The sequence below is a fragment of the Ciconia boyciana genome, chromosome 12 (assembly GCF_034638445.1).
Source record: "Ciconia boyciana chromosome 12, ASM3463844v1, whole genome shotgun sequence".
NCBI classification, from domain to species: Eukaryota; Metazoa; Chordata; class Aves; order Ciconiiformes; family Ciconiidae; genus Ciconia; species Ciconia boyciana.
Window position 1 is genome coordinate 18,139,361 of NC_132945.1, and position 27,519 is coordinate 18,166,879.

General features: G+C 41.1%; 2 protein-coding genes across 6 annotated transcripts in view; both read left to right on the top strand.

Moving 5' to 3' along the window:
* Positions 1-6,089: 6,089 nt before the first annotated feature.
* XIAP (X-linked inhibitor of apoptosis) lies at positions 6,090-14,155 on the top strand. Its single transcript, XM_072877087.1, is given in 7 exon segments — positions 6,090-6,987; positions 8,568-8,667; positions 10,572-10,650; positions 11,297-11,330; positions 12,204-12,254; positions 12,257-12,424; positions 13,897-14,155. Coding segments are annotated over 7 exon segments (1,500 nt in total). The 5' UTR covers positions 6,090-6,113; the 3' UTR covers positions 14,091-14,155.
* A 10,519-nt stretch (positions 14,156-24,674) lies between these two features.
* Positions 24,675-27,519, top strand: part of STAG2 (STAG2 cohesin complex component) — an 83,063-nt gene continuing 80,218 nt past the window's right edge. For 3 of the 5 annotated variants that reach the window (XM_072876763.1, XM_072876759.1, XM_072876764.1), the window contains exon 1: positions 24,676-24,910. The gene's annotated coding sequence lies outside the window, so the exon portion shown is untranslated. Of the gene's footprint in view, positions 24,911-26,162; positions 26,275-27,519 lie in introns of those variants that run through there. The other 2 variants (XM_072876761.1, XM_072876760.1) reach the window with 2 other exon arrangements.

Sequence of the window (27,519 nt, forward strand, 5' to 3'; positions counted from 1 at the left end):
TATGTTGGCCTGGTTATATTTATTTCTAAGATAGAGAGAATGTACGAGTCTTTGTGACTGGACTCAAGAATTAGGAGGATCTAATAGCCTACTATAACCTTGAGCAGCTGACTGACTTCCTATGATGATAAACCTTGATGGGAAGCTAAGTAGGACCTGCTTGAAAAACAGACAAATGAAGCTGAGCTGATGGATTTATGTAAGCTTTGGCGCTGAATCAAAAGGCGTTCTGTAGCTACATACCCTCTTTATACAATAAAATAAAAAAAACTCTAAGCAGAATTTTTTAAAAGTGGCTATTGATAATTAGATGTAAATATGCTAAGATTTGTAAACACTGTTTAAATAAATCCTATGTTTCTTGTGGTTTTAATCTTTATACGTATGCTTTCAGTTAGCAGCATTCACCTTCCTTGATCTAATTGCAGCTGAGCAGGCACAAAGTGAAATTCAGTGAAGTGACATGCATAATCTGTGTGTCAGCTGGTACAGTGTGTTCTGTTTGTTATTTGCTTGGTGCACTACTCTCACATTTCAAAATGCAGTCAACAGTGAACACTAACATTGCTCTCATAGTCAGCATGTCAAGCAGTAGAAGCTCCGTGTTCATGTACCCTTTGGTCAGGAACATGAGGCTGTGCAAGTAGGTTTCTGACTTGGAGGTTACTGCCATGCTTGTCATGTGGAAGAAGTAAAAATAACTCCTTGTAATGCCAATCTGTTTTAGGAGTAAGGATGGAAATAATCATGTCTAATAAAATATACTTGAAAGAGAAAAGTGGGTTTCGTACTTTTCCTTTGAAGCATTTCAGATATAGGTAATGTGATGATGTTGTATTTTTGCATAAAATCATACCTGTTAATATTTTTAAAGCTGAATTGAACACATTTGGCTTGCAAAACCACAGTGTACAAATTTGCATTTTTAATAAGTTAACATTTTTGCTATAAATTCTTGTCTTTATTTTTTCTTCTGAACTGTAATCAATAGACTATATAAATTGGTACTTTAGCTTGAAAGTGGGAGGTGTCTTGTGACAAATACCTTCAGATGTTTAAAAGCAGGATTAAACTTGGCTCAGCTTCTGGAAGTCTTTCAGACTAAAACAGGCTTTGTTTACTTACTGCATATATAAGAAGATATTTAATGCTTCAATAATAGTTTAAAAAATCTCCTGGGTTTTATAAGTGAAGATGAACTTTAGCATTTCTGGACCTTCTACTTTTAATTAATGTGTGATTAATTAAATCTATGCAGAAAGGCTTAATTAACTTCCGTGTACATAAAGTATGCTTTCTGAATTCGGGTTTGCTGCTGGTACGTATTGTAAAGTCTTGTGTACATGTCTTGGCTGCTTTTTATTAATTTATGTTTCTTAGCCATAAACCATTAAAAAATTTACCTTCAGTTATTTTTCTTCTGCAGTTAATGTCTGTCTGAGTGCTGTTATGGTGCAGGATATTGTTCTAAATCATTACTCACAGCTAATTGGAGTAAGGCAACTGTTAAAATACCTGTGTAGAAATACTATTCCTAAGCTAGTTTTAATTTTACACTTTGAACAGTTGCTTTTAACAGTTGTTTGAAATAGAAATAATTGAACTTGATGTTGCATTTAAAGTAGTACTAATGTTGTATTTAAAGCAGTACTTACACAGGCAAAGAGTTTGCCTCAATGCTTAATAAATGTGTTAATGTCTTTTAGATAAAATTATACTGAAATGCAAACCAACTATGTTTAGAGGGGCTGCCATAAGGAAAGAGCTTCGTAATGTGGATGGAGCGTTGTTAAAGCTAGCAGATACCTGTGAGGGATTTGTCCTGCTTCTGTCATTGCAGTATTTAGACGTGATTTTGAGAGGCTTCTAGAATGCTGGTTGAATCTTTCTGCTCCAAAAGATCAAGATTAAATAATGTGGTTGATATAATTTGAAACATTTACTTCATATTAAAGAAATGATCTGTGGTCATTGGACCTTCTGTCAGTACTTACTGCTCTTTTGATATGTGCTTTTCACGCTATTTAGATTGTGAGGATCGAGATAGATTGCTTACCTTCAGAGAATCCAAATGTGGCAGATATTTTGATTATCGCCATGCTGAGGGCATAATTTTTTTTATTCACCGTGTTAACAGAAGGAGTATTGAAGTATTTATAGCACTGTAGAAAAAACTCTTTGGAAGAATAAAGCCGCTAATCTCAGTGTTCAGAGTGATGAATGCATTATGTATAGGGTTTTTTTTAGTTTTATCCTAATGCTTATTTCCAATTATATTTTCCCTCAATTGTTAGAACTTCCAGTACAGTACATAGAGATATTTTTTTTTCTGCCTCAGATAGTGCTGTTAGATCTAGCTGAAAGGCATTATCCTGTGATTTCCGTTGCAGTTGAGGGTGGTACAGATACTGAATTTTAGGTAGTTCTGTTCATTTATTTCTGTCTAGCATTCACAGTTAATTAAAAATAATCAACAGAAACTGAAAAAGAACATCTCAGTTAATTGAATATCATCTCCATCCTGATTTCTAATATTTCAGTTTAGTCTTTGATCCTCTTCCTTCCCTCTTTGTGTCTTTGCTCAAGTGTTTCCTTCTCAGTTCCTTAGTGTCATTAAAACACACACCTATCTTTCCAGGAAACACCAAGAGGATCAACAGAGTAAGTGGAGTAAAACTAATGCAAACTGATTTAAATAATAGTTTAAAACTCATGCTGTTATTTCTGTTAGGACAGTCTATCATAGATGAGATGTACCACCTACGTGATATTTTGAGTTCTGCAGCTGTTATTTTTAAAGGCGAGAAGAGGAGAAAACGCACAATTAAACTTTGTATGTTTATAGGCACTCTGAAAATTAAGCCTGCTTTAAAAGAAGTGGGGTCTTTGGAATGAAATTATCTAAAAAGTAAATGTTTGCCAATTGCATGAAATAACAATTTTCAGAATTTTCAGTTTATTTTCAGCTTACAAAAAAAAGTTATGAGGTTTCTTAAATTTTCTGATGTTGGAGGGGGAGAGTTTTAGTGAAAAAGTCCAGAAAAGTACTGCAAGACCCAGGCTTTCTCATGCAGCGTAAGTATGATTTGAAGGTCATTCCTGTCAGAGGGCGCTGGAGAATCTGGGTGTTACTTAAGATACAATATTTGTTCAAATTGCTTTGGTAAAATATCTTCTTTAGCTTATGAAAAATAATGACTTACTGTAAGCAGTGCATTCATGTTGTAATGAAGTTTTATATCTATGTCTATATATATGCCCTGGTATATATTAATCTATTTTTTATTCTTTATGCATATGAAACTGCTGTATCAGACTTCTTTTCTTTTTAAGAATGGCAGATTTTAAGATGACTTCTGATAATGGAGCAGTTAAGTGGTGCTTAGAACATGTAGGTCGTTTATGAGAAGTGGGGGCATATTAATTCTGTCTCTTAACTGTTTTTTAACTTCATGTATCATAGCCATCATTGTAGTATGTGGTCACCCCATATGGCATAAGGAACAAAAAAACACAAACCAAGGGTGATCTTTGTGTCTCTAGTAAATTCTTGAGGGTGTCAGGCTTGAACCTTGGTCTGTCTTTACCCCTGATTTCACTAAGGACTAATTACAGAGAATGGCTGAGTAGATCATCTCTGATTTGCTGCAGTTATTTTGTATGCAACTGATCAAAGAGGGATGTAGAAGCTCTATTCTGATTTTAAAGTAAATATAAACAAAAAAGTTAATATGTAAAAACTTAAATAGTATGAGTTTTTTCACTGTTTCTGAACTCTTTTCTATATATGTAAAACAGAAATGAAGATAAACTGCTACTCAAACATTGAAAACTTATGCATTTGTTTTGTTTTTAAACGTACATTTTGAAGAGTCTCTGAAGGATGTGAGGTAGGCTTTGTTTGCCTTGTAGAAAGTCTTTTAGGCATGCAGATAAGAGAGGTTGTATGCAGCTAACGGTATTTGAGTAATACAAATTATTCTAATGAATGCAGTGTAGTAGTAATGATGATGGACCCAAAGGTCACTTGAGATCTTTACAGAAACAGTCCTACAGGATTTAAAATAAGATTTTTAAAAGGAAATAAACATGAACTTTAAACTTGTTATAAAAATGGATTGTTTATAATATACGTATATATGTTAAATATATGTATTGTGATAGCTTTCATATTACTACATGTAATTACTGATTTATTTTTTTTCTTTTCCCTTCAAAGTCAAAACAAGCATGTAGGTCAGATTTGTAGGTCAGTCAATGTAATTTACTCAGAAGCTATTTTTGAATTTGTTAAGCTAAAACAAAACCACAGTATAATTTCTAGTGTCGTTACGTTAGTCACAAACTGACTTACAGAAGGAATTAAAGCTGGTGCTCAGAAGTAGTCCTGTATCCGTCATTACATGAAGCAAGCATGCTGGGTCTCTAATGTCATGTTTTCTCAACCTGCGAATAGGTTAATTGTCATCTTGGGAAAGGATGCAGTGATCCTGCAATGCATAGTCATTTTAATTTTCCCCTCCCCCTTCTGAACTTTAAAAAAGGTTTTGTTGTTCCTGTAGGAGCTAAATCTGGTATTATATAAGCAATTATAATAATTGTAACATCTGCATTGGCCTTATAGAAAGTATCGTCAATGTTAATGCAGGTGTTGAGGAAGGAGCATGTTGAAGAAGCTAAATTTTTGCCTGATGGCTTACCTTATAAAGGTGAGGACTGGAGATAGATACATTTCAGGATTCAAATAGAAAATGGAGGAGGACACTTGTTCAAATAAATACATATTCTGTTCTTCCTTATATGCATTTCTTTTTGCTAATTGCTGAATTATTATTGCTTTGTGCTAAGAAGTCCATTTGGGCAGTCTCATAATAATTTAATTTACCACTTAATAGAGGAGTAAGTTTGAGATGTCCATCAGCAGCAGCTTGTGTTTTATCCAAGACTTTCTAAGTCAATAACATCCCTGCACTTGTCAGGACAAGAGGTGACTTTTTACTGTGCTCTGACTTCATCCATCTTGGGAAGAAAGTGATGACTGTATCAGTTTGTGGTTCTTGCACAGCACCTGTGGGAACTGAGTTGCTTTCTTTCATCCTCGTGAAAGAAGGGGCTTGTCTGAGTGCTCTTAGCAGCCTTCTGGCCCAGAAGGGCGCATGGCAGGACTAGCAGTCGGTACTCACCCTGGAAAAGTGTAGGCAGGAATAGGAATGTGGGACAGGTGGTAAGGAGAATGACATTCCTTCAGGTAGGGAAGGGGGGAAAAGCTGAGGTAATGGCAGAGGTGCAGGTTGTAGTTTTGATAGAGAGCGTAGGCAGGGCACGGGAAAGTGGAAGCAGTGTGCTGGGCATGAATGCTAGTGCTGGGTAGTCCAAGACACTGATCTTAAAAGCAGAGCACAGCACTTCAGTAAAATGCCCCAGTGAAATGTCTGATAGTTTATTTCATGAGATATTTTGCTAAAAGGAAACAGAGATGTATGTCTTTACAATATAACACAAGTCTAAAGGCTTTTTTCTTTTTGATGATGGTTTTACGAGTTGATGCCCATCTGTAATGGGCGTGGTGTTCATGGCCTTCATACGGGGAAAAATAAAGATAGTTGTGTTTCAGAACTGGACTGTAAAATCTTGCAAATGTGGTCTGGCTTAGATCAGTATTTTAAATTCAGTAACTTTGTATTTCAGGTTCAGAAGCCTGTTGGCAGGGTTTTGCCCAGAGCTTTTGTTAAATATTTTATTTCATTCTTGCAATGTTTGTTTGTTAAGAAGTAGAACATGCTTTTAAAGCTATAAATGTATAAACCTGTGTGTTTTCCAGGTAAATTTTTATTGGCCTATAAAACTTGATGATCTTCCTGCCTTTTTTTACAGATTTGTTTGTTTGTTTGTTTTTAATGTTCTGGTGTTTGCCTCTGCATGGCAGGGGAGGCAGGCAAGGGTGAAGTGGGAGGGAAGAGGAAGAGGCATTATTTTAATAGATAAAGGATGGCTAGTTTAATTTAGGCATTTTCCAGGCTTGCATATGGGTGTGATCTATTCTTCTGTCTGTGAAATTAAAACATTTTTTCTTTGTTTAGGAAATCTAAAAGGAGAGCCCTACTTATGAAGAGATGACGTGTAATGGCCCAGATAACTCGGAAGCTTGTGCCACTCCAGACACTGACTGTGACCAGGAATGGGCACAGGAACACTACCGACTAGGAACTTTTGTTGAATTTCCACTTGGCTGTCCAGTTTCTGCATCAGCCCTAGCACGAGCTGGCTTTGTTTATACTGGAGAAGGTGACAAAGTGAAGTGCTTCAGTTGCCATACAGCTATTGAAGGATGGGTGCCTGGGGATTCTGCAGTTGAGAGACACAAAAAGCTTTCCCCAAATTGCAAATTTATTACTAAATCTACTTTTCTGGAAAATAACATACGTCCTCTCACCCAGAACTACCAGCATAGAACTGAAAACGGTTCCAGCAATTCAGCTCTCCCGTGTACTCTGGATGACCCATCTGATGTGGAGGCAGATTACCTTTTGAGAACTAGGCAGGTTGTGGATATGTCAGATAATTTGTATCCTAAAAACTCTGCTATGTGCAGCGAAGAGACAAGATTAAAGTCTTTTCACAACTGGCCCCTCGATAGCCAGTTGACACCAAAGGAATTAGCTAATGCTGGATTCTATTATACGGGTATTGGTGATGAAGTGACATGTTTTTGTTGTGGTGGAAAATTGAAAAAGTGGGAACCCAGTGACAGAGCTTGGTCAGAACACAAGAGGCATTTTCCCAAATGCTTTTTTGTCCTGGGCCGGGATGTTGGAAATGTTCCAAGTGAATCTATTCCTGCTGAGCTTGGGAGAAGTGGTCCGAACAATGCACAGCATCCAGCGAATCCATCTATGGCAAAATATGGAAGTCGTTTACAAACATTTTTAACTTGGATATATCCTGTTGACAAGGAGCAACTTGCTGAAGCTGGATTCTATAGCATAGGTAAGCCAGACCTTAAAATGGCTAATATATAAAATTTCTTTGTAAAAGATGAGTGTCTTGTTATGAAAAAATAAGTATTTTGTTATTCTAATATCGAATGGTTTGCCAGAATTTCTTTACTCTGTAAACTACTTTTCATAGTTCTTGTGTAAAATGATATACGTTATATCAAGTATTTTTAATAGCAAAGTATAAACTTGGTCATAAATTCATTTTTAGCAGTAAAACATCAAAGTGTGTTTTCCTTGCCTGCTAAAACCCTCATAATACATCTTGCACAATGATAATTATTGAAATTAATATTTTTTTAAAAATGTAAGTGCTGTCCTCCAGATATCTACTTTAGGTCTAAGGAGTGGGCTTCTGGCCTGTACAGAAGCCTATGAACAAGACAATCCAGGTTGTGTGCCATTTTATTTAGTTAACATGTGTTTGCGTTATCATAGCATTCGGACACCTGAAACTAGCAAATACCATTACGACCTACTGTAAAAGCGTTATGAAGACAATGACTCCAGTGGAAGAGCTTTTACTGTTAGACATGCAGTGTGTGACTTGTTCAACGTCTTTATGCATTGGTTTCCCAACTAGATTGAATTGCACAGTGCTGTTAAAGCTCTTTGAAATTCTTCACTGAGAGATGCTGTAAGAGTGCAAAGTGTTGCTATTATTAGGTCACAAAGAAAAAGGGATTATCGGGGATAATTTCTTGCTCTCATCTTAATTGGCTTCTCTCTTAGTAGCTCTGGGAAGAACTTTTTAATCTCATTCCATTTGTTTTACTTGTGGCCATAAATAAAACCTTTGCTACATTATTGTATGGGTGATATATGGACAATATTTGTACCCAGTGGAACTGTTGTTATTGATTTCTTCCTGGATTCCTAAAAGTACCTAGCTTCTCACAGCCAAGTGAGATTTGTGTTGTGGAGGTGCACTACATGGGCACCAGTTTATGAGACCCAATAGCTGTTCAAGTGACTTCTGTGAAAACTTTGTTTCCTGTGGCCTGAGAATGATTTAGCCCTGTAGGAAAAATCTATCCATACCTCCTCTCATTTCAGTAAACACAGTATCAAAGCAGTTCTGTTGCAGTCTTTGATTACAGTAGGCATAGTGCGAGAACAGAGAGAATGCAGTTTCTCCTAACATCTCAGTCAGTTATGCTACTGCTGTATAGGGCCCATTAAACTTAATGGTGAAATGAAGGACCAAAAAGGCACGTAACCATCCTTAATTCTTTGTGGTAGACTGCTTCATGGCTTGTTTACCAGTGGATTGAGCTATTTGGTAATAGATTATTTTTAGCTTTTGCTTTTTATCTGTATAATTACTTGCTAAAATAAAATTCAGGAATATTTCATGTGATTCTTATTTTGTATTTTTTTAAGCTCAAGTCTCTCCTGAATATTTGTTTCAAATCATATGTATTATGTCCTTCTTGAAAATGGGATTCTTTTTAGTTACAGTTGCTAATCAAGAAAATAAATATTTTTTTCTTAATAATGTAACATTTTAGTTGAAAACTTATTCTTATGCCTACTAGAAGTATGTAACTTTATTCTCGTATGTTTCCTCAGGTAATGGTGATCGTGTTGTGTGTTTCCACTGTGGTGGAGGATTGCAAGAATGGAAGGAAAATGAAGACCCGTGGGATCAACACGCCAAATGGTTTCCTGGGTAAGGTATTTTTTACTGTTTTCTTGTTGCATGTCTGAGTCTTATTTACAGTATATTATGTTTTAATGACAGCATACTAATAAACGTTTCAGAAGGTTGACTATGGCTTAATGTTGTTTAGATTTATGAAAATAACTTAATTTTTTTTAATTGCCCTCCTCCACTTCCTTCTTCATTTTTGTCATGTAGGCACCAAAGGAATATCAATTATCTTCCATGGTTTATATTTTTCTTTCTCAATAAGTAGAAAAGATTTTAAGGAATTTTTTGCATGGGGGTCCTTATTTTTGTTGTTCCATCTGTTCTACCTTCTGTAGTGCTGCTATTAGATGTATAATCATCAACATATGCTTTAATGTTATATTGGAGGCCTCAAAAGAGGACATTAACCTGATGTCTTCTTTGAGAGGTAGGAGGGAGTTCTTCTAAAGTGAGTGGGAAAGAGAACTAAATCTAAAGAGGTTGAGGGCACAACTAACTCATTAGAGGTGATGACTCTGAAAGGTTGCCCTGAAATTGTACCTTCTGAGTAACTTTACTTTTAAGTCAGTGTTGTTTGTATGTCAGCTTGTTTGTAGGAATTATTAAAGGGAAGAGAAGATTTCTGCATCTGGACTTAATTGATGTCTTAGCTAGCAGAATTGTGAATTTTTGTGAATATGTATCTGATTTTTTTTTTTTTTCCCCCCTCATTATCCAAGCGCTACATTCTACTTGTTATTTTAATAGCCCTATACATGCCAAAGTTTGTACCTTATGTCAGGATACAAAATTACTAAACTGTCAGGGTGCAAACAAACCTGAAGAAGTCAGCAGTGGTACTGAATTCAAAACATACTTCTGCATAATTTTAAAGGATTGAGGATTCCAGACCCAGAAGTAGTTTTTAGAAAGACTGCCAATTTTGTCTAAAATCTGTCTTGAGGAAAGGAAGAATAGTATATGACTCATTGTTTCTTGCAGGTAGATAAAAGCTGTCCAAGTACAAAGACTTAGTTACTTGTATAACGTTGATAAAATCAATGTCTTTTATGCGTTAGCTGCCAAATTTGTCTTCTGTGGTGAAAGGTGCTCTGGAAGGTGGAAGTTAGTATTTATGCATTAGCTGATCCTTTTTTCAATAGTCGTGTAGGCAGCTTTTAATTAATAGTCTTTGCCACTTGAAAGAGATGCCATTCTGAGTTTTTGGCTTGGTGTAGTGAATGGTTAAGACGCATTTTTGTGCTACATTTCACTCTTCCTTATATGGGTTTGATTTGGTTTTAGATTGTTTAAATTATGTCAGATTTTATTAGTTCCTCTCAGATAATTAACTGTCTTGTATGGAGTTTTTGTTTGCACATCAACTTCAGTGGCAGTGTATCAGTCTCACAGTGTGCTGTCTATGTCCATGAACAGGACACCATGAAGGTGAAGTAACTGCTGAAGCTAGAGAACTACTGTCGAGGAGTTATGGCATTCCCTAAATCTTCTGGTAGGGAAGAGCTCTGCCCAGTGGCTAGGACTGGTTGGAAAATAGTGAAAGAAAGCACGTAAGGCACCTGTCTGACCAGTGACTGCTTTTCTTTGATTGCAAAAGACTAAAAGAACCAACATTTTAACATAATGTTTGTTTTTTATTGGAGTCATTACTTTTATAAACCTATGGCATCAGCTGTCATGGCCAACAACTCTTTAGCTTTCTGTTTCACCAAAACTGTGAAAAAGATAAGTACTGCTGAAGTGATTAAGATGTTTTTAGAAATGTTTAAATGACGTTACTGATGTTGACTAAACATTTAGAGATTTCAAAAGCAAGCATTCTGTATGATGTAGGAAATGTATCAAAGCTTTCCAAAGTTATGTAGTCAATTTTTGTTTGCTGCTTATGCAGTTTTATTATAACGAAATATTTTCATTTATAGGTGCAGATTTGTGAGAAAGGAAAAGGGGCTAGAATTTATAAATAATGTTCACTTAAGAGATGGATGTAGGGATTCAACAGTAAGTGTCTTGCTTATTAATCAAATATCATTTTGTTAAAATAGAAAACAATCATAACGTAATTTTCATATGAAGTTACTCTTCTTATTATCTGCATATCATTTAGTCCTCCTGCTGCTTCTTTCATTGGCAGAAAGTGAAAGACATCAAAGTATATTTTGGTTCTATCATTCAGGGTTTATAGATCTTGCAGTTCTCCTTAGTTGGGGTATGGATCACAGGTGGGGTACCTTGTCTATGTTGTGTATTTTGGTACTGAATAAGTGCTGGTTTTTTTATAGCCTGGGAACCTAAAGTTTATGATGAATAATTTCCTTATTCAAATGTAGAAGATAATTTTTCTTTTCTTGTTGGTAGAGCATTGTTAAACTTGTATGCCATCAGTAAAAAGTAAAACTGATGTTATTTTAGAATTCTTCCATAGACTACGAATCATGTGATTATAGCAAAGATGGGTTAAAATGAAAATTGAAAACAATATGAAAGACATAACAAAATACTGATCCCTTTGCAGTTGTTCAGATCAGATTTAATAGTTTTAGTAAAATAACTGAGATCAAATAGCTATTTTCTGTCTTGTAACTGTATAGGTTTCCTTATACCTTCTCCAGAATTGTAATTTTGTCCGTTTATATTTCACTTTTAGACAGAAGCTGCTGAAGGGACAATACTTCCTAAAGGTATCTGTCTAGAAAAAAACCCAAAACAAACAACCCCCCCTATTTTGGAATATCCATATTTGCATGTATAGTAAAGGAAATGGTTAATTTTAAAAATAAAGCATGACAGGCGAATTGTTGGATGATACTGTTCCATTGCTTCATTGCTTCTAAACAACTGCAGAATGAATTTTATTTCTCTTAGGGGAAATCTAATCACGGTTGGATAAATATTGCAAAGTAAAGAATGTAAACCATGAAAGAAGTACATATAGGATGCAGTGTTATTTTTATCGCTAGTAAGTATGCATCAAGTATGGAAGTAGTAGTGCTGTGGGATGAATGTTAAAGAATACTGAAATGAAACATTGTTGCTTTTCATGAGGCAGGAAGAGTTGGTCTGTTAAATGGCAAGGACTAGGAAGCCGAAGAAAGCTTAAATAGGTTGTTATGTGTTCCAGTATTACGCATTCCTGGAATGTTTTTCACAAATACCAAGCAATAAAAAGACAAGACAGTTAAAGGGGTAGTAGGAAGACAGTCAAGCAGCTTCATCCCAGGGAATAATAGCTGTTGCTAATAAGAGTGGTTACACAAAACCTATTTTAGAAATGTCTCACATACTGCTCACTTATGAGAGTGAAAATTGAGTTAAAAAATTTTGCTCTTTGAACCATCTTGTTAAGTAAAGAAGGAATTATTCATTTACATGTAATAGAAGAACCAGAAATAAGTTTTTACAACCAGCAAAATTCTCAAATTGTAAATATAGTTCCTTTGGCTAGGTATTTGCAAAGGTGTCTTAGAGTACTACAGCAAATACTGTATGATAATCAGATTAATCCTTGTTAAATTGTTGGGGTTGTTTTGTTTGTTTGTAATTTCTTGTTTTAGATGATCCCTTACAGAATCCTTTGGTACAAAGTGCCATAGACATGAGTTTCAGTTTGAGATTAGGAACACCATCGAAAAGAAATTGCAGATATCTGGAGAAAGTCACACATCTGTTGGGGATCCGGCAGCAGACTTAAGTGCTCAAAAAGAAAATATAAGGGAAGAAGAACCAAATGAATTCCCAGTTGAGCAAGATGAGCTTATTCAATTACAAAACCTCTGTGTGTACTTTCCTATCGGCTCTTTAGTTTATGAAATATATCTTATTGTTACCTGTTTATTCTACCTTCTGATCCAAGTCTTACTTAAGGTGAAGTTACAGTATTGTAACTTAAAATTCAAGATATTTATTTTTGGACATAAAAAAAAAAAGATGAACAAAGGGGGTGTTAAAATAAAAAGCTGAACAAAGGGGGTGTTAAAATATTTGAGCGTAGCAGCATTTATAAATAATCATCTATAAAATAAGTAGTATTAATACCTCGAAAGTGTATAATATTGAAATAATGGTCTAGTGTGCTTCTGGGCGAGGTTATACATGCCAACTAAAAAGCCAAAATGATTGTGACAATGACATTTGAAAGAAGGAAAAAAAAAAAAAGGCAAGAATAACTATAAATGTGGGGACTCTGGTGGCAAAATGAAATAGACACAGCAATATACTGTCAAATATTCGGTATACTCAAAATGAAAAAATCTTGGTAGGGGATTATTTTTCAGTATAAAATTTTGCATGGGATAGAAGCATTTTCCTTCTTGGCCAATAAGAAAAAGTGTACTTCTAGATGGTGTTTCTTTTCAATTATTTGTGTTCCAGCTATGCTGGGACGTGCAAGTTACGCTCAGAAAGCCATTGTGGTACACTCTGCAAATAGACCAAAACCAAGGTTTCTAAGTCAGGAGACTTGTAGTTTAAGACAAGCATATGGGTGAATTCATAGGGAGGGAAAAGACCATCTGGGTGGCATGATAGGCAAAGATCTTACCAGCCTACTCTTTTTAATAAGATTTTTAATGGACATTATGGGGGAAAAAGAACTTGCAATGAAGATGGACATTATTTTTGTGGTTGGCTGTGCAGAGCTTTCCCCAAGTGACAGGGGACGGCTTTTGAAGTTTCCATTTTCAAATGGGGCATACTGGAATAATAAAGAGCTAATGTACAATGCAGTATTGATTCTTTCTGTATTACAAATTTTAAAGCTTTTGAAGTATGGGCATTTTGAAAACAAAGGCAGAGAAGGAAATCACATCCTCTTTCTTTTCATTGGGTAAACTCTCTGGAAAAAAAAATAAAATCCAAATTACTTAACCAGTATCAGCGAGCCTTTCTTTCACCTTCTGTACAAGTTTTGGGAAAGCTGTCAATGGGAAGTCTGTGAAAAGAATGGTTCCTGATTGAAATATGTATATCCTAAATTCTATAGATATTTCAAGCTCTTGCAAATATAGATAGCTGAATTCCCTGCTTGCGTTGGCCTGGGAGATATGATGAGATGAGAGGGGGGAAAAAAAAGAGGATTCCATGCTGCAGCTTGGTTTCCTCTCTCTTGGAATTTTTTTTTCTTTTTAAAGGTGTGACCTTTAAATCATACGAAGAAAACCTTGTCCTTGTGTGTAAAGAAAAAAAAAAAAGAGAGATTTTCAATGGTACTAAGTGTGTTAACTTCTTTCTATGTGTTGTTTTCCTTAGATCTCAGTACTGAAGAGAAGTTAAGACGCTTGCAGGAAGAAAAGCTTTGTAAAATCTGTATGGCTAAAGACATATCAGTCGTCTTCATTCCCTGTGGTCACCTAGTTGCCTGTAAGGAATGTGCTGAAGCACTTAATAAATGCCCTCTGTGTCGTACAAATATTATGAAAAGACAGGAAATTTTTATGTATTAGTGAAATATACAGCACTGTGCATTCAAACATTTCCTGCTTTATTGCTTTAAATACATGTAATGTAATGTAAAAAATTTAGTTAATTCCAGGTTGTAATCATACGGCAGTATTTAGATTTTTCTGCTGTCAAACTCTACATACATTTTAAAAATTATTTTCCTTAAGTGACTTTTTTGTATGTAAAAATCAATATTGAAAGGCAAATATATTCTGTAACTTCAATTCATAGACCTGATTTGGGAAAGCCTAAGTAATGCAAAGCTTTATTTATGTGATCATTACTTTGCTTCACTTTGGTAGAACTCTGTATGGCTGAAGTTCATGCAAATACAGTTGTCTAAAGAGTCCAGCCCTATATAAAATTTGTAAATAAGTAAGAGAATTTTTAAAATTATTATATACATGTATATTATAGCTGAGATTTTAGCTTCTCAAAAATGTTATGTAAGACTGAAAATGTTATCTTATTTCTGTAACTTTGGTTGTGACTTAATTCAGAGAATACGCATAAACCTGCTGCTGAAAGATTTCACCTCATGTTTCCTACTGCTACTTTGTAAGTTTGTCTGTTTTGATACATAATTCCTGTCTCCCCATTTATTTTTTTCTGGTTTAGATATATAAATTGGCTTCAGTAAACTGGTTTTAGCCATCAGTTTTTCACAAAAATCCCTCTGTATAGACCATGTACATTAATTTCATTCCTTAAAAGAGAACTCAACAGAAATGAGGGAGAATTTATGGACCTTGTGCCTTTCATGAAAGGAGTGGTCTCATTTTAAAATTGCCCCCTACATAAAAAGTTGCTCATTGTTTGATTTTTTTTTTCCTTGTGGTTTTTTTAACATTTAGCATCGTCCTAACTCGTTTATCTGCTAATACTTTGCAGTGCTGCTGTTTGTTTATTTTTTTCATAAGAGAAGATTAAACGCTATCTACATGAAAATGCTTTCTTTATTTTTTTTATAATTCACCAGTATTGTTAGAAATGTGCCATTTTTGTTCTTGTCAGTTTGCAGCATTTAAATTAAAAAGTTAAGAACTATTCTAGTGAGAGTCACCTTAAAATACGTAATAAACCATTTCTTACTGGACTGATCCTCAGTTCTCCAATTGAAAAAGTTTCATAGCTTTGTATTTAAGTACAGCTGGTTTACGAGCACTCTGCTTAATTATGTGACTTCCTTATTTTGTGGAGCTACTAATATGTTCTGTGTATATATTTTTATCTTTGAGTCCTACACACTAATATATTTAGAATATACAGAATATAGTTTTTCACGTGATAAAAGTTTTAAATGCAATACACAGAAATCTAATGTCAACTTTTTCTATTTTTTTAAATATGTGCTGTGATTATATGCTGGTGTAATGTTATGAATATTTAAAATAAAGTGCAACCCAGTTGTTCCTTCATCAGCATATTTGATTCTCACATGCAAAAAAAAAAAAACCATAACAGAAGGTTTCTTTCTGTTGTTTTTTTTTGTTTTGTAACTCAACTGTTACTAATTTAACCGGAGTGTTATTAAGGATAACAAATATATTTTAACTGGAGAGGCAATAAAATCTATTGTTTGTATAAATTAAAGTTCATTAATTATAAAATTAAAATACGTTAATTTTGCTATTTTTTAAAATAAATTAGAATTTGGTTCTGAGGAATACATGATGACTAGAAATTCATAAAGAATTCAGCACAGAAAGGTTTTATTTTGCCTTTTTGTGCCTTTGTGAACAGTTTAGTGAAGAATTTAGATAATTAATGCATACGGGGATTTTTCAGCACAGATACGGACTGGCAATTCTGACAGGCTTGTTTCTAGTTCCCACTCTCACTTATAGGGAGCGTTTTCTGTACTTTTCAAGGGAAATTAAAGGGTGGGGTGGGTGTTTGTCTATGAGCTGGTGTATCTTGCCTGAAATAGCTTGTGTAGTTAGTGTTGCGAACCATGTTATGCTGACTTGCTTAAGCAGATGGTTTGTTACCTAACCTTGACCTAAGTCATGTGAGAGAGGCTATCTGGATGAGCTGGATCCAACTTACAGGCTGCAGAACTTGGCATGCGGCTTGACAAAGCCCTGTCTGGGAAAGAGATTGACCAAATTTTACTTAGAACTGTTACAAAACTAAATCCTAGTAAGGAGATGATTTTGGATGTAAGCATAGTATGTAAACTGTCCGAGAAAAGCCTGGAAGTAGGTCACAAATGGTACCTTCTAAACTGAAATGGAGAGCAAACACATTGTCCAAATAATACGCAAGCAAATAGCATAAATGCTTCATGTTACAGCTTGTTAACTTTTAAAAGGTATACTGTATCCCTTATTGTAACTTCTTGATAGATGTTATAAAAGATATAGCTATAATAGCAACTCAAATTTTAATCCCTTAGGAACGTTAAAGGGTTAAAAACCTGTTAGTGAGATGACAAAATACCTGCTCTGTAGGTTGAGGGTTTTTAAAAAACTATAATCCGAGTTCTAGTCAAACTAAATGTGAAAAAAATAATTACCATAGTCATCAGATTTTGGCAGCTTGAATGAGGAAGATGTTTTTTCAAATTACTTTGATTTTCAGTATCTTAGAGAAGAAATTCCATGGACACTGATACTGGGCTGAGTGTTTAAAGAGATAGAAATGAAGAATGCAAATAAAGGGAGTAGAAGCACAGGTGCTTTGAAAAGGAGGTTAGTAGCAGGACAAAGATGCCTTGGGAGTTGATTTTTATAAAAGAGTTACCTGGAATAAGAGCTATGGAATATATTCAAATATCAGTATTCAGTAACTTTCTTCTTGTAGCTTCTATGTGAAATCTTTCTTCCATTTTACTTGCAACGGCAGAACTATTTGCTGCTCTAGCTAAGTGGGAGATTTACAAGGGTTTTAATAGTGTGTTCTGGAACTGTTTTGTTTAGAAAACATGGAAATCGCATGCCTAATTTAGGAACAGAAGGCTAAAATAAGGAAAACCTGTAGATCCAATTTCTTTGTTATGCATTTAGCTTTTTCTCACTGCCTTGAAACATGGGGCTTGAAACATAATACTGACTTACTGCACTGGTTGCTGCAGCTTGTATCTCTACAGATGCTTAGCTGTCCGTACTTTTTAAAATTTGTTTTGGGGCTTGATCCAAAGCTCATCGCACAATAAAAATATTTTGAGTAGTTATAGGTTTTTTTTTTTTAATTAGAGTATTTAAACACTTCTTTTAATATTGCCTGGTTAGTTTTGACCGCAATGCTCCAATGTTTATTTTTGTTAGCTGTATGTGTAGCCTGAAGCTACAGGACAAACAGTTTGTCAAAGTTTTCAAAGCATTGTTGTTAACCTAAGACAGGAGTTTTTAAAGTTAGCTTTTATGCTTGCTTTTATTGAAATTAACAAAAATATAAATACAATGGGTTGTTAGAATTGAATTATAACTGGGTGGGAGGTTAATGCAGACACTTGATTACTGTGTTCATGTGAAACTTCAAGCTGAAGTGTTGTATACTAGGATTAAATGTTACAAGGTGGGGTGACATTTGCTGCCACAGTGTTTAGTACTACTCAGAAGAGAACCTGTTCTGCCTTTCAAGGCATGCAAGTTCTAGCATATGATGCGTAAGGCCTACCCGAAGGGAAGGTCGGCTCTTCACAGAGCGAAGGAGGAGTTGGATATTTTTCTGGCTTTTGCAGTGTTTTTCTGCGGTGGTAAGTACGCAAACAGTGAGTTGTTACACAGGGTTCTTTTGTACCCTCCGCTTTGTGCACGGTTGCCTCCTATCAGCAAGAAGGCTAGGTGCCAAAGAGTAGGCTAGAGAAGCACTTCCACGGCTGCCCCAGAGGCTTCTCATTGCCTGTCTTGTGCAGAATGGCTAGACTGGCCTTAGCTCTTGAACCTGCTTTGCGAAGGGTGATGGTAGTCTTCTCCATATAGTCAAATGGGAAGAGCCAGTCTAGTGAGATGACCTTCATTCCTTGTGGAACTGAAGTACGAGTGAATACTCTCCCTCTTACTATTTTTTGTGTGTTTTACATGCATAAGTTTTACTGAGTAGCTTGGAAATGTGATCAAGAAAATCTTTCATCCCTCATGACCCTGTCATGCCTTCGCACTGATTCAGGTTGTTGAAAGTATCTTGCCATCTTTACGAATGCCACTGTGTCACGTCGTTTCAAGAGATGTACCGATGCTGCTGTACAGTAATTAGTGTGCCGTAATTATAATGTGGCTTTCTGTGAGGAGGCAAATGACCTGTGATAATAAAGAACCTTTGCTGAAATTCAGATTTTATCTTACATTTTCTTAACCAGGAATTCCTATTAAGTAATACTGATACCAACGTCACAGTAAAACTACGAGTATTAATTCAGAGAATATGGCTCTGTGACCAACTTATCAAAAGACCTTGCTTTTTCCTAGGACAGGAAAGAAGACAGTATATATTCAGTTGTAAGTGGCTTGGATAAACAAAACCCCAAGGAAAATATGGGGTAAAAAAAATGGTGCCCTTTGCCATGGAGGGGAAACACTGGTCACAGCTGCTGGCACTGCTGCTTTGCAGGACTTCTACAACCATGCTAAAGGAAGTTACAGTCTAAAAGAAGTATTTTTATCTTAACGGTTTTGAACATCTGTGCAAACCACCAAGATGGCAGAAACTGTTGTATTCCTTGCTACTTGTTATGCATTATGCCACTTACAAAAACTCTAAATCACAGCTAATGACAAGACCACACTTTGCTTTGCTTCTGCCTCCCACTGTCAGAGAGTCGAGGCAGCAAGAATGGCCTTGAGCTCCAGAGACGACTGGAAGGAGAGGGGACTTCTGAGAAGCACTGTCTGAAAGAAATCTTGAAGTTGGTTGATGATGAAATCTAAACCAAAGGAAACCATGTTAGGGATATATGTAGGATCTTGGGAATGTGGTAGGTCAGCCCCAGAAAACCATGCAAGCTTATTATCTGAAAGAGTAATCTGTTCCTTGACCTTACCTGTCATGTAACCTGTCAAGTAACAACCCCCCATTGCATATACTCCCACTTTAACCCTCTAAGTTCTAGCCTCGGTAGTTTGTGGGGAAAAGACCAAGAGAAACCAATCTACTGTCATCATCTAAACCTGCTGTTTGCCTGCAAATACAGAAGAGAGCTGTCCCATTCATTTGATGGAAGACCTTCTTCAAAGCTTAAACAGAAATGTATTTGACTTTATCGTTTATAATTGTTTTGCTGTATGATCTTGGGCAGAGGTTTTGCTGAATAACGATGTTTCTGTCCCAGTTCCACTCTAACCTCATCTAACCACAAGCCAGCCTCCTTCCTCCCTCTTTGGGCAACCCCCTGGCTCCATGTCAGTCCCAGGGGGGCTGGAGGCCCTAGGAAATCTGAGCAGCTGAGAACTGCTTTCTGTTCCTGACGGGTGAGTTGCCCTGCACGTGAAGAATATGATGTAGTTTCACTGTTTGCTTTTTCACTGTCGCTTAGCTAAAGCTGCTTCCCCTGCTCAGTGCTAGTTCCTGCTGTTTGGCCTGCTTGACCTTATTTCAGTTCTTACCTGCTTCACACCCCAGCCCTTTTTCTGTCATACAGTCTGGTTTTTTCCTGCCTTTAACCGTACCCTTCCACTTACCCAGCTTACCCAATTTGAAACATGTTTCTCTGGTTCCTGTGCTTCTTCCACAGCCTTTCTCACTGATGCTGTCATGGTGCCTGACTCAAAGTGGTCGTTGATTCATGATCCCTCTGCCTGGACTTAGCTACAGGACACAAGAATGTCTTGGTCGTGTCTCCCCAAACCTCCCTACATATGGAAACTGGAGCTGATCATGTCCCGGCTCCAAGAGAGGTGGCCTGAATGGTAACGCTTACTCTTTCCCATACATAAGGTGAGGTGACGCCTCAAGTGAAAGCAACTCCTCTTGACTGAAGCTGGGAGAAAGGCTTTTCATTATTTCCTACCAATAACTGGAGTGGCCTTTACACAGTTCGGTGATGAGAACTTTAAAACATGGCTAAGGGATTTTTATCTCAAAGAATGAGACATAGCAAGAGCACCTCAGCTCAAACAGGGGAATGAGTGCGGGGCTTCGGGGACCAAGTGGCACAGACGACTGAATAAAGCTGCTGATAATGCAACTAGCAGGAAGGCATTTGTGACTTACTGGGGTTCTACTAATTTCTAGAGCTGATAATGAAGGGGAGTTAAAACTTCCTTCCTTTTTAGTGATATGGGACAAATGCTGATTCTCTGCTCCTTTACAGGTCTGAGAGCGTGGTAGGCGGAAACTTACTGAATCAAAGAAACTTCAGACTTGAGTTAGGTGTTCTGGAAAGACCTGGCCAGAAATAGGGGCATACAAGGGAGACCTATGTAAACCACAAAAGGAAGAAATTATTCACAGAACAGGGAAAGGCCTAAGGAGCTACTGATGTGCAATCTCTCTCCTGCAAATTATGGGAAAGTAACCCATTTTTTGGTCTTTATTTTTGTTTCTTATGTAATAGCTCATCTCCAGAAGGATTTAGAGCAGATTTCCCTAGAGTGACTAAGCCAGTTTCAGAATCTGGGAAAAAAAATCTGACTGGGAAGACTCTTTTGCCCCTCTGTACCCAACTAAAAATGGGTAAAGATAAAAATATGGTTGTGGCTTATTTAATACAGGCCATCAAAGGTACCACCTCACCTTGGAACGAAACCAGTATACAAATTCTGGTTTGTTTTCCAATTCTTGTAAGCAAATTCTTTTAAAAAGTAAAAGGAATGGTAAAGGATTGTGGCTTTTTTTTGTTGTTTTTTTTTTTGAAATAGAAAAGAGGAAATGGAATTGCAGAGGGAGTTCCTATTCCGCTGCCCTCAAAGAAAAGGAAGCAGCATGAGCATGAATCTCCTGCCTGGAAGAATGAATCAGCCATCTGGCAGCTTCAGTTTATTCTGATCTTCTCTGGTGGTGAACCTCTGGCCATTAATTCTGGCCATTAATCTACCCTCTCCTTGCTCAGTTTCTTAACGGGGTGACTGATCAAGAGCTCTCTTTGGATCAAGCATAGTAAAAGTCCCTGTTGCAACGTCTTTGTTAAATCATCTCTGAATTGGGCTCAGTATCAGAAATGGTGGACTTTGAAGCTCTTAAAGAGTAGCTTTTATGAGAAAGATTATATAGTCCTGTAGAATACTTTCTTCTACAGTTTTCCACAGAACTTATTTTCTATCAGATATAAATCCTCTCTAGGAAGGTCAGAATTTAAAATATCTCTATTTCCTTATCAGGCTTGGATAACACTTTTTTTTTTCTTTTACCTTTTTTCATTGTATTGGAAAGGATGCTAGAGTGCTAAAACTATACAGAAACTTCAGGATGTTCTTTGATTTCTTCAGAAAGTCTGAAGAGATGGTAGAAGCCCATTCTGGAATTGTTAGCTTAGAAAGAAGTGGTGTGCTAGCAGAGGAACTGCTTTTCATCTCGTCTTCCCTGTTGTACCAACTGGAAGGCTCAGTCCCAGAAGCCTGATCGGTTCATGGGGAAAATGCAGAAGTTAGGCTCTTTAGGGAGCCAGTTTTGTCCCCCATAAAGACAACAAATACAACTTGGTCCACTTTTCTGCCCCCTATATTCCTACCCACCGTTTGAGAGAGTGTTGCGTTTGCTCTTTAGATGCATGCTATATAAACTGGTTTATGGCGGTTATTTGCATGATCCAAGTGTGGTGCTGTGTTAGGAATCCTCCCAGGGCACAGCTGGCTTAAGAAATTCCCATCTTCTTGTCACTGGCGCAGAGCTGAAACATTCCCAGCCTCTATAGGAGCTCACTGCACCTTCAGTTGTGCTGACTGAATTGCTTATGTAGTCGTACTCTAAATAGCATCTGAGAAATGGTCTGGTTTGGGGGGGGGGAAAAATTGAAACCAGTCCCTTGGAAAACAAATGGCCCTCCCCCCTTCTCTGATGAGGCAACAATTTTGCTTAGACAGCAGCCAGGCAAACAGCTGAATGGAACAACTGGGAGGGAGGAAATGAACTGGAGAGTGCAAAATCCTCTTAGGCAGGCTCTGTGACCAACGGTTTGTAATATGCCACTGCACCTGGAGTCTGGTCTCCAGAGTGTTTCCAAGTTTTGTTGTCACAAGTTTAAAAAAGCAAATTCTGTCATGTGAGTCAGGACACCCAGAAGTGTTACAAATCTGGGCTTCCAAGGTCTGAGTCAGCTTTGGAAATGGGCTGAACTCTCTGCCATGGTATTGTCAGCACTTGCACACTCATTCCTTCAGAAAAACCCACCCTAAAAACTATGTCACGTTTTCTTCTGTTAAACACATTTACCTAGAAAATCTCAGCTATGAGGTCAAGCGTGAACTACAGTGTTTTCGGAATAGACCAAATATCTGACGCACGTGCCAATACGTGGATTTTATGCACAGCTGACTCTGAGGCTGCCTCAGTTTTGTGCTTCTGCCAGCTCTCGCAGGAGACTGCTATAATCTTACAAAAGTTTTGGATTTGAGTTGTAATAGGAGTAGCCCTGTTGTATCTCAAGCAGAGGATACATTACTGGAATTCCGTGTGCAGGCAAAATGTTAGTTTTGGAAGTGTGTACTTTATTTTCATGGAAAAGTCGTCTATCTGGCAGCTGTCAGAAGCTGACTTTGTACGGGGAAGGCACAAATGGATCCAGCTCCTTTCCATCTATTTCTGTGTGTAATTTAACAACCATATATATAATGGGCAAGTTTAAAACTTACCTGGAGTCTGAGGTTTTTTGTTTAACAGATTATCTTTTATTCACAATTCTTCTACAACTTCCACACAGACATTAACAGATTCACATTAAAGATCAGCATCTGTAGCTGTAACTGAAACCTTGAACATGGTTTTATGACTAGGCGTTCAGGATTCTATTTTAAAGTGTTCCCTAAAAGGGAATTTTTCTTCTAATTTTCTTACTTTTTCCCCAACCTTGACAGGAGGTGAAAAAACATTGTGGAACGTGAATTCAAGCTATAGAATATAATTTATTTTTGTAAGTCTGTCTCACGTACCAACTGACAGATTATATCTAGAATTGCTAGGTGACATCAACTCATACCACACTAGTTTTTTTATTTTAAACGCTCCTTATCTGATCACGGTTTCCATTGTAAGTGTCATTTGCTCTGAGAGGCCTCATCTTAGTTTTGAAAAGACGGGAACTGATGGATACTCTTCTCTTAAGTGTCCTGCCTTTGTTAGGCAGGCGAGCAGAGTAACTCAGCTTAGTGCCTGCTTAGTTATGCTAACCCTCTCCCCAAAATTAAAAGTAGATAAACACAAGAGGATGAGTGGAGACTAATTACCAGGACAAAACTATTCTTGTGCTGACTAATCTAACTATAAGCTTATGTGCAACTACTGAGTATGAGTAATGTGCTTAGCATTACACAATACAGAGAAAAAAAAAAGTGGAAGGAACTACTGAATTGCGTGTTTAGAAAAATAAGCATCCCAAATTTTATATCTGGTTACTTTAGGTGTTCTATACTGCTTATATGCGATCATTTCAGGTTCATATGACTCTTCATGCAGGGAGAAGAAAGGAATCGCACTCGGAGCCTAGGAGCAAATGCCAATTTAAACTGGGAACGCACTTGGTGATGGGCAGAAGCGGAAAACGTTTCAGGAGAACGCTCCTAGCCGCAAGAAATACGACCCACGCCAGCGAACATTGCTTCTGTTTGCACCGCCACGCAGGCTTGGAGTTCTGAAGTTCTCTCTCCCTGCATCCATGTGGGCAACTGTAAATTTATCTTCAAAAACCACAGGCTCCCTTGCACACAACTTCGCTTCCTGAACGCCAAATGAATGAAGATACGGCAGATCCGCTGTGCCTGGCTCTGCAAAGGCAGCGGCGGCGGCCGGGCGCTGGCGCGGAGCTTGGCCCAGGAGCCGGCAGCCCCGCGGCGCAGCCCGCCCGCCTCTGCTGCAGCCAGCTCCTGCCGCAGCTCACGGCCCCGGTTAGCGAGGACAAACTGCGAGTGGGCAGTGGATTATTTCTAGAAAGACTGAACTTTGCCTCAGCTGCACCATTATTTTCTAATTACTTCTGTGTTGCAACGGGGAAGGGCAGCAGGCCCCGCGTCTGCGTGTGCTGCGCGAGGCCGGGCGCGTCCCTCCGGCTCCCCTCGGGCCGGGGCAGCGCCGTGCCGAAGCTCTCCTTTTTAGGCTGTCCTCGTGTTTCGGTTACCCGATCCTGCCCCGAGAGCGAAGCCAGCAGCTGGGCCTCTTCCGCCGGCCGCGCACGCAGGAGCCCGGGCCCACACCGCCTGGGAGGCCGCCGCCTCGCCCCGCCAAGCCTGGCGGCGGCCCGGCCCCACTCAGCCCCAGGCGGTCCCGTCCCGTCCCGTCCCGTCCCGTCCCGTCCCGCTGCCTCCGCCGGGCCCCGCGTCCCCCCGCGCCGCCGCCGAGCCCCGCGCTCGCGAGCCGGCGGGGGCGGCGGAGCGGCCGGGCAGCGCACGCATGCGCGGCACCTTGTTTACCCCGCTCGGCGCGGCCCTGCCGCGGCCGACCGGCAGGTGTCGCCCCACGCCCAGGAGAGCGGGCCTCGCTCGGTGGCCGCCAGGTGGCGCCTGCGCCCTCCATTCGCTCGCGAGCCGCCGAGCAGCGAACACCCCAAACAATCCCCAGCGCCGCCGCCAAATTAAATAACCTGCCCGCGCCCCGCGCCCTCCCCAGAGCCCCCCTCCGCGGCCAAGTCTCCGGGCCGGGCCGGGCCGGGCGCGCAACCGGCAGCCGGGCCGGGGATATAGGAGCGGAGCTACGAGCCTGGGCCTCCTCGCTGCCTACGCCGACACTGGGCAAGGTAAGTTAGAAAATGGCGGCGAAGCTTCTGGAAGTTTGGAGGGGGGACTCGGGATCGCGGTGCGTGGCTGCGGAGAGAGGCCGGGACGGGGCCCGCCGTCCCCGGGCCTGCGGGGACGGCGCGGGGCGCTAGGCCGGCGGGCCACAGGGACTCCGCGCAGCCAAGATGGAGGACGGCGGGGCCGAGCCGCGAAAACACTCCAGCCCCCCGCTTCCCCACCCCCCCTTCCCAGCGCGCCTCGGTGGGGAGGGGGGACGCGGGCGGGAGCGCGAGTGAGAGAGCGAGAGGGCGCCGAAAGCGGCCCCCGCTGCCCGCTCGGAGCCCCGTTCCTTCTCCCTAGAGCCGGCCGCGGGCAGGCTGGGCCCAGCGCTCGGCGAGCTAAAATGGAGAACCACCTTCTCCTCCTCCTCCTCCCCCCTTCTCCCGAGCCGAGCAGGGGCTGCTGGCAAGATGGAGGACTCGGGCATTGTGTGTGGGGGGGGTGTGTGTGTGGGCAAGCCGAGCTGGGCCGCCCGGGGGGTGGGGAGGGAGGGGAAGGGGGGTCGGAGCCGCTGCGGACGGAGCGGGCCGCGCTCGGGGGGGGGAGAGCGCTGGGCCGCGCGGCGCGCAGGAGAAAATGGTGGGGCGGCTGCCGGTGCCCCGGGGTGGAGTGTCGGAGGAGGCCGGGGAGAAGGGACTCCCACCCCTGACAGCGCTCCCCCTCCTTCCCGCCGCCCAGCAGCTGAGCTCTTCCTGCCAGCCCGCTCCTGGCAGCTTCCCCGCGGAGGGAAGTGCCGAGGGATCGGGGTTTCTCTCCTCCGTCTCTCTTTCCCGGCTCGGCCGAGCCGGGGCAACTCCGGCCGCCTCTTCCCGAGTGACTGGGCTGGAGGGCTGGGGAGAGCGAGTTCCCTCGGCCCAAAGTGAGGACGTGGGGACTGACCTGCGCCTTTCCCCCTCCCCATCTCCCTTCGCTGCCTTCTCCGAAAGAGCTGGCACACCCCCCCACCCCCCCCCCGACCCGGCGCCCAGCTCGGGGAAGGCCTTTGTGGGGCGAGTTTTCCCCTCCGAGTGACTTTGGGCGAGCTCTTCGGCGGCTGCCCGCGAAGAGGAAGAGTTGTGGCAGTTTCCGTTCGGCTTTCTTTATTTTTTTTTTTTTTATAAAGAAAGGGTGTTTGCCAACTTGTGCCGGGGACGCCCGATGCCGGGAACCGCGTGTTGCAGGAACCCCGCTGGGCTCTCGCCGGCCCGGGGGGGGGGGAGGGAGGAGGAGGAGGAGGAAGAAGAATGCTTCTTACTGGGGGGTTTTGGCGCCACTTTTGTTTTAGATAGTGCTCCTCTGCCCCCTCCTCCTCGGCACGCACTGAACTGAGCTGAACCCTGCCCAGGTAGGAGGCGAGAGCTTTCCTGGTGTTTCTCTTTTCTGGGCGCTTATTTTCTCTACACGGATTTAAAAAAAAAACCCAACATATATAGAGTTGTTGCTGTGGTGAGGGAGTTGGAGGGACAGGGGAGGAGGAGAGGAGAGCGGCGGCAGATGGCTGGGCTGGGAGGCCCTGCTTTTGGGGTATTCCTCTCTCCCTGCCTGAGCGCATCCCTGGTGCCTGGGTGTGCTGGCTTTGGGTGCCTGCACCGCTCCTCTCCCCGCCGCTGTGCCTCCATGCCTGCCTCTGTCGCCGGTAGCGTTGTACAGTCCGTCTGTCCCGTGGAAATCCGGGACCGACCGACCTCAATTTTTTTGTTGTTCTCACCCCCGAGGACGGGGAGCGAAGGCGCTCGGCTCCCTCTTTCGCTGCTTTTTATTTCTTGTACTGCCCCGGCTGGGCTCTTGCTGTTGTTGCCTTCCCACGGGATGCGGTGTTCGGAGTTAACGCAAAGTTTCAATACCCGCCGAGTCCGGTGCTGTAGTTACTGTGGTGTTTTGGTTTTTTTTGGTGTTTGGTTTTTTTTTTTTTTTTTAAATTACTTTTTGGCAGCCCGGGTAACACTGCTGCCCCCCGCCTCCCCCCGCCCGCGCTTCCCGTGTGCTCCCCGCAGCCACACCCTGGCGTGTCCGGTCTCATTAGGCGCCTTATCGCCGGGGTGACCCCGCGCTTTCCCTCTCCTCCCCCGGCAGGAGCGTGCGTCCCGGCCGGCCGCAGCAGGAGTGCCCGGAGGTAACCCGGGGCGGCCGAGGCCGCGCTGCGCCCCGCTGCCGTGCCCCTCGGCGGGGCGAGGAGGGGCCATGGCAGCGCGGCGGTCCGTGCCGGGGGCGGGGAGTCGGGTTACCGAAGTGCGTCACGCGCGGCCCCGCCGGGGCCTGGGCCGCTGCCGCCGCGCCCGCCTGCCTCCGCCTGCCGCCCATTGGCCAGCGCCCGGGAGGGAGGCGGCGGCTTCCTCCCGCGCCCCGCGGCGGGCAGCCCGGCCGGGCGCCTCCGGCGGGCCCCGTCGCCGCGCTCTCGGCGGGGATGTCGTTTGCCCCGAGAGAAGCGGCGCCCTCGCGGCTGGCGCTGCCCGAGGTGCGTTCGGGCGCCGCTGCTTCGGAAAGCTGGCGGCGGCGCGGAGGTCACCCCGTGGAAGGCGCTTCCACGTCTTCCCGGTTCTGTTGGGTTTTGCTGAAACGGAAGGGGAGGAAAACGCCTTTTGGATCGCTT